The 12,043-nt window shown below is 49.7% G+C and overlaps 1 protein-coding gene across 1 annotated transcript in view; it reads left to right on the forward strand.

The window, feature by feature from the left end:
* The window catches only part of ADCY10 (adenylate cyclase 10), a 108,638-nt gene that overhangs the window by 57,054 nt on the left and 39,541 nt on the right, over nt 1-12,043 (forward strand). The window contains exons 17-19 of the mRNA XM_054442643.1: nt 349-623; nt 5,724-5,860; nt 11,575-11,703. Coding sequence (XP_054298618.1) covers nt 349-623; nt 5,724-5,860; nt 11,575-11,703 — 541 coding nt within the window. The remainder of the gene's footprint in view (nt 1-348; nt 624-5,723; nt 5,861-11,574; nt 11,704-12,043) is intronic.

The raw sequence follows: 12,043 nt of genomic DNA on the forward strand, positions 1-12,043 counted from the left end.
AAATGACTCATAATTAACAAACCAGTTATTTTTATGTAATGGGCACTTCAGTTAGCTTTTGTGGGTACCCCTAAAACTCCATCTATTCTCCAAATTTGCACTATCTTTACACAAAGGTTTGACCAAGTAAGAGTCCATTCCAGCCAGCTCTGTCCAAATAGCCACAAATTCTAAGTTAATGGAATATAAATTAATGCAAAGTTACTGGAAAGAAAAGATGGAACTTAGTTCTTTCGCTGCATCATAAGCAAACCAGGAAACTCAATGGATACATATGCGTACCCATACACGTGTAAAAAAACCTGACATCCTATGGTGTTTCTCTTTCTCTTTCTGTATATTGTCCAGACAGTGAAAGAGGAAAGGATTATTTTTATCATTGATGAGGCCCAGTTTGTGGATTCGACCTCCTGGAGATTTATGGAGAAGCTTATCCGGACTCTTCCTATCTTCATCATTATGTCCCTGTGTCCCTTCGTTAACATTCCCTGTGCAGCTGCCAGTGCCATAATGAAGAACAGGAACACCACCTACATCATCGTTGGTGCAGTACAGCCTAATGACATCTCCAACAAGATCCGTCTTGACCTCAATGTGAGCTGCATCTCCGAAGAACTGGACTCGTAAGTAACCTCTTTCTATTCTGAACTCTTGACATCTGCATACATTCCCTCGGTCCAGACTTCATCAGATTTCTTAGTATGTGTCTTGATGTGCCTATTTCAGTATCTTTCCTGGCCCCACCTTTTAAAACATTTTTCTTTTCTTTTTTTCTGTTTTCTTTTGAGACAGGGTCTCACTCTGTCACCCAGGCTGGAGTGTAGTGGTGCCATCATGGCTTACTGCAGCCTTGACCTCCTGGGCTCAAGCCATCCTCCTGCCTCAGCTTTCCGAGTACCAGAAATACAGGTGTGCACCTCTGGTAAATTTTTTATTTCTGTAGAGATGGGGTCTCACAGTGTTGCCCAGGCTGATCTTGAACTCCTGGGCTCAAGCAATCCTCCCATCTCAGCCTCCCAAAATGCTAGGATTACAGGCGTGAGCCACCATGCTTGGTCTGGTCCACCTTTTGAAGGGGCCATTCATAATACTTGGCAGGATGGATGTTGCTCACCTTTTCCATGTTATCTCGCTATTACACCTTCTTAAACTTTGCTTAGTGAAAGGCTCTATTTCTCTTTCATCATGGGGGGGTATGGGTATACTCACTTTAACCTGCAGTGACTAAGAGCATTGTTATGGGCAAGTGACAGGAAAGGCAAACTGGTAAGCATTAAAGACCATGACCTGTCACTAAGCAAGGTCTTACCTGGCTGGCAATGGTGTGGTCTGGTATTGGTGTTCTCTGTCTATGGCAGATGTGGAAAGCTGACTCACAGGTGAGTGCTCTCTGAGCTTTTCAGTGATTCCTCTCCTGGGGTTTTCTTTGTTTTTTTGTTTGTTTTTTGTTTTTTAGACCTAGTTTCGCTCTCGTTGCCCAGGCTGGAGTGCAATGGCGCGATCTCGGCTCACCGCAACCTCCACCTCCCAGGTTCAAGCAATTCTCCTGCCTCAGCCTCCCGAGTAGCTGGGATTGCAGGAATGCCCCACTACGCCCAGCTAATTTTGTATTTTTAGTAGAGATGAGGTTTCTCCATGTTGGTCAGGCTGGTCTTGAACTCCCGACCTCAGATGATCCGCCCTCCTCGGCCTCCCAAAGTGCTGGGATTACAGGCGTGAGCCACTGAGCCTGGCTCTCCTGGGGTCCTGACAGCAGTCACCTTAACAACATAGAGAATGTTTTTTCTTTTTTTTTTTTTTTTTTAATGAAGTATTTATTGATCATTCTTGGGTGTTTCTCGGAGAGGCGGATATGGGAGGGTCATAGGATAATAGTGGAGAGAAGGTCAGCAGATAAACACATGAACAAAGGTCTCTGGTTTTCCTAGGCAGAGGTCCCTGCGGCCTTCCGCAGTGTTTGTGCCCCTGGGTACTTGAGATTAGGGAGTGGTGTGACTCTTAAAGAGCACGCTGCCTTCAAGTATCTGTTTAACAAAGCACATCTTGCACCGCCCTTAATCCATTTAACCCTGAGTTGACACAGCACATGTTTCAGAGAGCACGGGGCTGGGGGAAAGGCCATAGATCAACAGCATCCCAAGGCAGAAGAATTTCTCCTAGTCAGAACAAAATGGAGTCTCCTATGCCCACCTCTTTCTACACAGACACAGCAACAATCTGATCTCTCCTTCCTTTCCCCACACTTCCCCCCCTTCTTTTCAACAAAACCGCCATCGTCCTCATGGCCCGCTCCCGATGGTCGCTGTCTCTTCGGAGCTGTTGGGTACACCTCCCAGACGGGGCGGCCGGGCAGAGGCACTCCTCACCTCCCAGACAGGGTGGCCGGGCAGAGGCGCTCCTCACTTCCCAGACGGGGCGGCCGGGCAGAGGCGCTCCTCACTTCCCAGACTGGGCGGCCGGGCAGAGGCGCTCCTCGCTTCCCAGACAGGGCGGCTGGGCAGAGGTGCTCCTCACTTCCTCCCAGACGAGGTGGCGGCCGGGCAGAGGCACTCCTCACCTCCCAGACGGGGTGGCCAGGCACAGGTGCTCCTCACTTCCTCCCAGATGGGGTGGCGGCCAGGCAGAGGCACTCCTCACTTCCTAGACGGGGCGGCCGGGCAGAGGTGCTCCTCACTTCCTCCCAGACGGGGTGGCGGCCGGGCAGAGGCGCTCCTCACCTCCCAGACGGGGCGGCCGGGCAGAGGCGCTCCTCACTTCCCATACGGGGTGGCGGCCGGGCAGAGGCACTCCTCACCTCCCAGATGGGGCGGCCGGGCAGAGGCGCTCCTCACCTTCCAGACGGGGTGGCCAGGCAGAGGCGCTCCTCACTTCCCATACAGGGTGGCGGCCGGGCAGAGGCGCTCCTCACTTCCCAGATGGGGCAGCCAGGCAGAGGCGCTCCTCACTTCCTCCCAGATGGGGTGGCGGCCAGGCAGAGGCGCTCCTCACCTCCCAGACAGGGCAGCCGGGCAGAGGTGCTCCTCACTTCCTCCCAGACGGGGTGGCGGCCGGGCAGAGGTGCTCCTCACCTCCCAGACGGGGCGGCCGGGCAGAGGCGCTCCTCACTTCCCAGACGGGTCGGCCGGGCAGAGGTGCTCCTCACTTCCCAGACGGGGCGGCCGGGCAGAGGCGCTCCTCACTTCCTCCCAGACGGGGCCGCCGGGCAGAGGCGCTCCTCACTTCCCAGACTGGGCGGCCGGGCAGAGGCGCTCCTCCCCTCCCAGACGGGGTGGCGGCCGGGCAGAGGCGCTCTTCGCTTCCCAGACGGGGCGGCCGGGCAGAGGTGCTCCTCACTTCCTCCCAGACGGGGTGGTGGCCGGGCAGAGGCGCTCCTCACCTCCCAGACGGGGTGGCCAGGCAGAGGTGCTCCTCACTTCCTCCCAGACGGGGTGGCGGCCAGGCAGAGGCGCTCCTCACTTCCCAGACGGGGCGGCCGGGCAGAGGTGCTCCTCACTTCCTCCCAGACGGGGTGGCGGCCGGGCAGAGGCGCTCCTCGCTTCCCAGACGGGGCGGCCGGGCAGAGGTGCTCCTCACTTCCTCCCAGACGGGGTGGCGGCCGGGCAGAGGCGCTCCTCACCTCCCAGACGGGGCAGCCGGGCAGAGGCGCTCCTCACCTCCCAGATGGGGCAGCCGGGCAGAGGCGCTCCTCACCTCCCAGACGGGGTGGCCAGGCAGAGGTGCTCCTCACTTCCTCCCAGACGGGGTGGCGGCCAGGCAGAGGCACTCCTCACTTCCCAGACGGGGCGGCCGGGCAGAGGTGCTCCTCACTTCCTCCCAGACGGGGTGGCGGCCGGGCAGAGGCGCTCCTCACCTCCCAGACGGGGCAGCCGGGCAGAGGCGCTCCTCACTTCCCATACGGGGTGGCGGCCGGGCAGAGGCACTCCTCACCTCCCAGACGGGGCGGCCGGGCAGAGGCGCTCCTCACCTCCCAGACGGGGTGGCCAGGCAGAGGCGCTCCTCACTTCCCATACAGGGTGGCGGCCGGGCAGAGGCGCTCCTCACCTCCCAGACGGGGTGGCCAGGCAGAGGCGCTCCTCACTTCCCATACAGGGTGGCGGCCGGGCAGAGGCGCTCCTCACTTCCCAGATGGGGCAGCCGGGCAGAGGCGCTCCTCACTTCCTCCCAGACGGGGTGGCGGCCAGGCAGAGGCGCTCCTCACCTCCCAGACGGGGCAGCTGGGCAGAGGTGCTCCTCATCTCCCAGATGGGGCAGCCGGGCAGAGGTGCTCCTCACTTCCCAGACGGGGTGGCGGCCGGGAAGAGGCACTCCTCACCTCCCAGACGGGCCGCCGGGCAGAGGCGCTCCTCACTTCCCAGACGTTGGGTGACTGGGCAGAGGCGCTCCTCACTTTCCAGACGGGGCAGCCGGGCAGAGGCGCTCCTCACATCCCAGACGGGGCAGCCGGGCAGAGGCGCTCCTCACTTCCCAGACGGGGCAGCCGGGCAGAGGCGCTCCTCACATCCCAGACGATGGGCGGCCGGGCAGAGACGTTCCTCACTTCCTATACGGGATGGCCGCCGGGCAGAGGCGCTTCTCACTTCCCAGATGGGGCGGCCGGGCAGAGGGGCTCCTCACATCCCAGACGATGGGCGGCCAGGCAGAGACGCTCCTCACTTCCGAGACGGGGTGGCGGCGGGGCAGAGGCTGTAATCTTAGCACTTTAGGAGGCCAAGGCAGGAGGCTGGTAGGTGGAGGTTGTAGCGAGCCGAGATCACGCCACTGCACTCCAGCCTGAGCACCATTGAGCACTGAGTGAGCGGGACTCCGTCTGCAATCCCAGGACCTCGGGAGGCCGAGGCAGGCAGATCACTCGAGGCCAGGAGCTGGAGACCAGCCCGGTCAACACGGCGAAACCCCGTCTCCACCAAAAATACAAAAACCATTGAGGCGTGGCAGCGCCTGCCTGCAATCCCAGGCACTCGGCAGGCCGAGGCAGGAGAGTCACAGGAGCCCGAGGCAGGGAGGTTGCAGCCAGCCGAGATCACGGCAGTACAGTCCAGCTTCGGCAACAGAGGGAGACCGAAAAAAGAAGGAGAGGGAGACCGAAGAAAGGGGAGAGGGAGACGGAGAGGGAGAGGGAGAGGGAGAGGGGGAGGGAGAGGGAGACCGGAGAGGGAGAGGGAGAGGGAGACCAGAGAGGGAGAGGGAGAGGGAAACCAGAGAGGGAGAGACGAGAATGTTTTTTCTTTAGCTGGCTGTTTACAGCCCATCTTAGTATCTGCAATGAGGTTGCCCTGCTTCTGGAAGAAAGATGTCTCAAACAAAGGCTCATTTAAGATAACTCCAGGCACCAATTTGGCACTCATTCTTTCTGTCGGTCTCTCTCTCTCTCTCCCCCTCTCTCTGTTTAAATTACATAGAACATGTATATCTTTCCAAAGCCAAAAAGGTACATCCTTAGTCTTGCTTCCCTCTCTTATCCTATAGGTAACCATTTTGATTAGTTTTTGGCTTATCCTTCCAATGTCTGTTTTAAAAACTATAAATAAAGTGTGTGCACACTTATTGTGTACACACATAAGTGAAAGAAAAAGAAAACAAAGCAATGCATCAAAACTGAAAACAAACAGAAACAAATGAAAAATGACAAGAAATTATTTTCAAGTGATTGAGAAGACTTAAATGTTTTTCCTTCCTAAAAGATGTATCTTCAATGTAAACAGATTGCCTTGTTTTCACGACAGGTACCTGGTGGAGGGAAGCTGTGGGATTCCATTTTACTGTGAAGAATTGCTTAAAAACCTGGAACACCACGAGGTACTCGTTTTCCAACAAATGGAGTCTGAGGAAAAGACAAATAGGACCTGGAATAACCTGTTCAGTAAGTCCCGCGGTGATGGTTCTTTCTTACTCTGTTGTGCCTAACTTAAGTCTTCATTCAGAGAAGGTAGCAAAAATGGGCTATTCCACAGGCTGCTTCCTGTACAGTCAGAGGGTTCTGGGGAGCCAGGAATTATTGGATCTGATATTCCAGATTGTAAGAGAACTTAACATTGCCTGCGACTCACTGGACTCGGCTAAAGATTGTATAACTATGGCCGGGCGCGGTGGCTCACGCCTAAATCTCAGCACTTTCGGAGCCCGAGGCGGGCAGATCACTTGAGGTCAAGAGTTCAAGACCAGCCTGGCCAACATGGGGAAACCCCGCCTGTACTAAAAATACAAAAATTAGCCAGGTGTGGTGGTGGGCGCCTGTAATCCCAGCTACTCGGGAGGCTGAGGCAGGAGAATCTCTTGAGCCCGGAAGGTGGAGGTTGAAGTGAGCACTGAAGGGCCACTTTGATGTTATCTTCAAAAAGCCTTTCCTTTTTTGCCAGAGGTAAAATTGCTAGTACAAAGTGAGTTATCAACAAAAGATCCCATGCTACACAGATATACACAGGGATGAAATTTGAAGTGATGGCATGAAGGAGGCCGTTGGAATTTTTAGGAAAATAATTTTATTGCAGGGAAAAGGGTGGGGGCCAGAGAATACAAGTTGGAAAGTAGAGAATTAAGGCTAGATAGAGCAGGCTTTAATTGGGACTTTTTTTGTTTGCACTCCCTTGGTGTTTGTGAGTTGCTAGATTCTTAAGCTCTAAGTCTTGAACATGTGAGGCAAAAAGAAAGCCCTGCCATGGGAACCACTGCCACGTTTTTCCTTGGGTCCTAAGGGCCCTAGCTGGTCTGACTTCTGTCCACCTTCAATGTCATCTTCTGTTTGTTTTACACATAATGTCTAGGGGTTTTAATTATATTTAGCAGGAGGAATAGGGAAAAACATACCAACTGTCTCTTCCTGGAATTGGAAGCCTCTTCATTTTTTTGTGACTCAAATTAAGTAATAAGATGATTTAACAGCTATAAGCATGACGTATATGAATATTACTAAACCTAGAGGGTCAAAACTTATTCCTCTGCGACTAAATTTAAAGACAAGAATATAGATATGAGATCAGTGTCATGCTGAGGTGAATATGGTGCAATAAAGGACTTATGGTGCTGCTGTCTCTATGTAGCAGGATAGAAAATCACCACCTAAAGGTGGCAATGAGGGAAATTTCATAAAAAAGATTCCTCTTGCTTCCTAAAAACCCCTGCCTCCTGGGTGAATGAATGATGCTCAGATGTCCCTATCCATGTTTCACTCTGTGCTGTATCTGTTGCCTCTCACTTCTTGTTCAATAGCATGACTACAGGACCCTGTGGCCCCCGATGGCACATCTGTAGGAGAAATGAGACAGATGGTTGTCTGAGAGAACAGGGCAAAGCTCCACCTTTTTTTTTTTTTAAGGAACAAGAAACATTAGCTTGCTTTTTAAGAAAAGATCAATTTTTTTTTTCTTTCTGGATGATTGTGATGAAAAAATAGAGAAGACTTTCTCTGGCCAAATTAGTTTTAAAGATGATAATGGATCACTAAATAGATAATGGCTGCTATGATTATTATTTTTAGACTAAATACTTCCATTATAATAATATTAAGATGCCAATGGATTAAAGGAAAGCGATATGTAAATATAAATACTGCAGAGTAAATACTATTTCTAAATTTTATACATTTGTTTACTTTGTTTACTTGTTCAATAAATGTTTATGTAGTACCTGTTATGAGCTTTTTTTTTGAGACAGAGTCTCACTCTGTCGCCCAGGCTGGGGTGCAGTGGAGCGATCTTGGCTCACTGCAGTCTCCGTCTCCCAGGCTCAAGCAATTCTCCTGCCTCAGCCTCCCATGTAGCTGGGATTACAGGCATGCACCACTACCGCCCCAGCTAATTTTCATATTTCTAGTAGAGACAGGGTTTTGCCATGTTGGCCAGGCTGGTCTTGAACTCCTGACCTCAAATGATCCACCCGCCTCGGCCTCCCAAAGTGCTGGGTTTACAGGTGTGAGCCACCACACCTGGCCCTGTTATGAGCCTTTTAAAACACAAGCAGGTGTCTTCTCTATTTAAAACCCTTCAGTGTCTTTTGTGTCTTAATTTTAAAAAATTGAAATTAAGGAGAGATTCTGGTTACACAATATTGTGAATGCACTACAGGCCGCTGAATTGTATCCTTTAAAATAGTTAAATGCATGTTAGGTGAATTTCACTTCAATTAAAAAAATAAATATGATACATAATCCTGGACTGGATCCTATACTGGAAGAAAAGAGAATGTTAAAGGATATTATTTGATCAATTCACAAAATTGGGATATGGACAGTAGACTAAAGTATTGTATCAATGTTAAATTTCTTTTTTTTTTTTTGAGACACTCTGTCGCCCAGGCTGGAATGCAGTGGCACGATCTTGGCTCACTGCAGCCTCCACCTCCTGGATTCAAGCAATTCTCTGCCTCAGCCTCCCGAGTATCTGGGATTACAGGCAACTGCCACCATGCCCGGCTAATTTTTTTTTGCATTTTTAGTAGAGACAGGGTTTCACCACCTTGGCCAGGCTGGTCTTGAACTCCTGAACTTGTGATCCACCCACCTTGGCCTCCCAAAATGCTGGGATTACAGGCGTGAGCCACTGTGCCCGACCTATGTTAAGTTTCTTGAACGTGATAACTATATTCTAGTTATATGAGAGAGCGTTGGCCAGGTGCAGTGGCCCACACCTATAATCCCAGTACTTTGGGAGTCTGAGGCGGGTGGATCGCTTGAGCCCAGGAGTTTGAGACCTTCCTGGGCAACGTGACAAAACCCCATCTCTACTAAAAATACAAAAATTAGCCGGGTGTGGTGTCGCACGCCTGTAGTCCCAGCTACCTGGGAGGCTGAGGTGGGAGGATTGCTTGAGCCAGGGAGGTTGAGGCTGCAGCAAGCTATGATCATGCCTCTCCACTCCAGCCTGGGCAACAGGAGTGAGACCCTGTCTCAAAAAAACAAAACAAACAAAGAGTGTCAATATTTTTAGAAAATACAGAGTAAAGTATTTGGGAGTATAGGGTGTGATGTGTGTGACTTATATTCAAACGCTTCAGAAAAATACGTACACATAGAAGGAACCTAGGATATAGTAAATAGGGCAAAGGCTGACAACAGGCGAACCTGAGTAGGGAGTACATTCTGTCCATCACCCTTTTATTTCTTTCACACAATTGAATTACATTATGAGATTATCCTTTTAATGTATTTATCTATTGTTTAATGTTTGTTTCCCGTTAGAATGTGAGCTTCCTGAGGCATGGAGTCTTGCGCTCTCCTGAATCCCCAATCCTAGGAAAATTCTTAGCACCTAGAGGCAATCAATTAATACTGATTGAGTGATGGAAAGAATGGTTGTCTCGATGCTAGGTCCTGGAAGGGGAAATAAGCATAAAACAGCATGGACCACATCATACCCTTGAGCCCCACTCTCCTACTCCCAACACACACACATATACACACACACACGCGGCCCCCTTTTTGGTATGCTATCCTCCCTTGGCTTCCCTGACCCCACACTCCTTCTGTTCCCCTCTCTGACCAGTCCTCAGATAATCCTTGGCTCTCTCCCTGGGTCTACTCCTCCTGGGACATTCTTCAAGTTCTATCCTTAACCCTTTCCTTTTGCTAGCTTGCCAGAATTGGAAACAACTCTTTCCCCAGTTGTTTTCATTTACTCATCTATTTCTCAGCCTTCGTGTGTGTGTCAAACCCTAACCTCACCCTTAATTCCACACCCATATTTCCAATTGCCCATTGAACTATTCCACAGATTCCCTTAAACTTAATAAATCTAAAACTTCATGCATTATCCTCCCTCTCAACCACCCCTCCTTCTGTACTCCATGTCTCTGTCACTTCTATTACTGTCTTGCTTAGGCCCCATTTCCTCCATATCTTTAGTATTTGCTTTCTCCTTGCTGAACCACTTGCCTGGTTCTATCCATCCTCACTTCTTGACATTCCATTGTTATAGCTCCTTACATAGTCTTCCCTGTCCTAGTCTCTCGCCTTTTCCATGTGCTGCTTCCAGTGCTACCTTCCTAAATGACTAGTTGGATTACTACTATCTCCTCTTCAGAAATCTGTGATCTTTCCCTCTTGTCTATAAAGTCCAGTCTTCATATTATGGTGTTTAATGCCCTCCATGCTCTGCTCCCAAACTAGCTCTCCAAACACGTCTCCCATATAGCACTTGAGCACTCCAGCCCCTGCACTTTAGTCACGCTGGGCCGCTCCATTCCCCTAACTCGCTAAGTACTCTGAGGTTCCTGTGCCTTTGCGTTGTCCTCTCCTCCACTTTCCGCTTAGCATATCTCTTCATCCTTCAAGGATCAAAGTACTTCCTCCTCTATCAAGCCTTTCTGAATCCACCAAGTCTGATTTAATTGTTATTTTCTGTTCCCACAACATGTTACTCTTTGCTCTTTAGCTCTTAAGTCACTCATCCTGGTGTTATAATTAGTAACTTATGTATCTGTCTCCACAGATTTTTAAGCCTCTTGAGGGCTGGAAGCATGTGTTATTCACATTTATAACCTTCACTGGGTATGATGCACAGAAAGTCCTTAATAAGTATGTCCTGTATGTGATGTGAACTCTGGTGCTTACTGTATGTGCCCAGTCACATGGCACTCATCTACTGCCTGGCAGTCCAGCTCTTTGTGTACATGACTTAGAGCTCTAGGAAATAAGGAACTTGGTTTTATTCACATTCCTATTTCCACCTCACCTAGCACAGTCTTGCAGCTACCAAGGACTACATGAATGGCTGAAGGGTTACAAAAATAATGCATTTTGGAGTACTAGGAAACCAAATTACTAGGCACATTTACTATTCAAACTTCACCATTTAAAATATCTCTTTCTGATAGTAGCTATGTCCTAATTAGAGTACAGTGCCTCACAGAATGTGTTTGTAACTGAATGTGGGTATGTAAATGTATACATACAAATATATGTTTATGTATATATATACATAATACATTCTGATATACATTACGTACATACATAATACATATATAATACATTCTGATAATCTGTTAATCTAATGTTTGTAAAGCCTTATATCCTATGGAAGACATCAATAATGCCAATTCTTTTGGTTGGGCAGGGTTGGCAGAGGGAGACAAAACATTTTTGAGTACATCTAGATTTTCATGAATCAGTTTTACTTAGAATAAGGTTTCCAGTGGCCTGGTGCAGTGTGGCTCATACCTGCAATCCCAGCACTTTGGGAGGCCGAGGCAGGCAGAGCACTTGAGGTCAGGAGTTTGAGAACAGCCTGGCCAACATGGTGAAACCCCATCTCTACAGAAATTAGCCAGGCATGGTGGTGGGCGGCTGTAATCCCAGCTACTTGGGCGGCTGAGGCAGGAGAATCGCTTGAACCTGGGAGGCGGAGGTTGCAGTGAACCACGATCACGCCACTGCACTCCAGCCTGGGCGACAGTGAGAGACTCCAACTCAAAAAAACAAAAAACGAAACAAAACAAAAAAAAGGTTTCCAGAATATTTGGTGAGCCAATATACATCTCTGCCCAGTCTTCCTCATATGAGATCCATCTCAAAGTTCATTGGAAAATCAGACCTTATAAGACAGGATAATGACTCAACTTTTCTTCCCTTTTATACCCCTGTAGAGTATTTCATTAAGGTAACAGAGAAGTTAAACACGGTTACTCTCCATAGTGATAAGGAAAGTGAAGAATTCTGTCACCTCACAAGTGGTGTCAGACTGAAAAATCTGTCACTTCCAACGTCATTAAAAGGTAAGAAAATCTGGCCGGGCGCAGTGGCTCATGCCTGTAATCCCAGCACTTTGGGAGGCCAAGGCGGGCGGATCACAAGGTCAGGAGTTTGAGACCAGCCTGGCCAATATGGTGAAACCTACCCCTACTAAAAATACAAAAAAATTAGCCAGGCACACGCCTGTAATCCCAGCTACTTGGGAAGCTGAGGCAGGAGAATTGCTTGAACCCGGGAGGCGGAGGTTGCAGTGAGCCACTGCACTCCAGACTGGGTGACAGAGTGAGACTCCATCTCAAAAAAAAAAAAAAAGAAAAGAAAATCTGACCTGGTATTTATTTTCTAGTCCCTAAACTCCACTTT

Source organism: Pongo pygmaeus, chromosome 1, assembly GCF_028885625.2.
Source record: "Pongo pygmaeus isolate AG05252 chromosome 1, NHGRI_mPonPyg2-v2.0_pri, whole genome shotgun sequence".
In the NCBI taxonomy this organism is placed as follows: domain Eukaryota; kingdom Metazoa; phylum Chordata; class Mammalia; order Primates; family Hominidae; genus Pongo; species Pongo pygmaeus.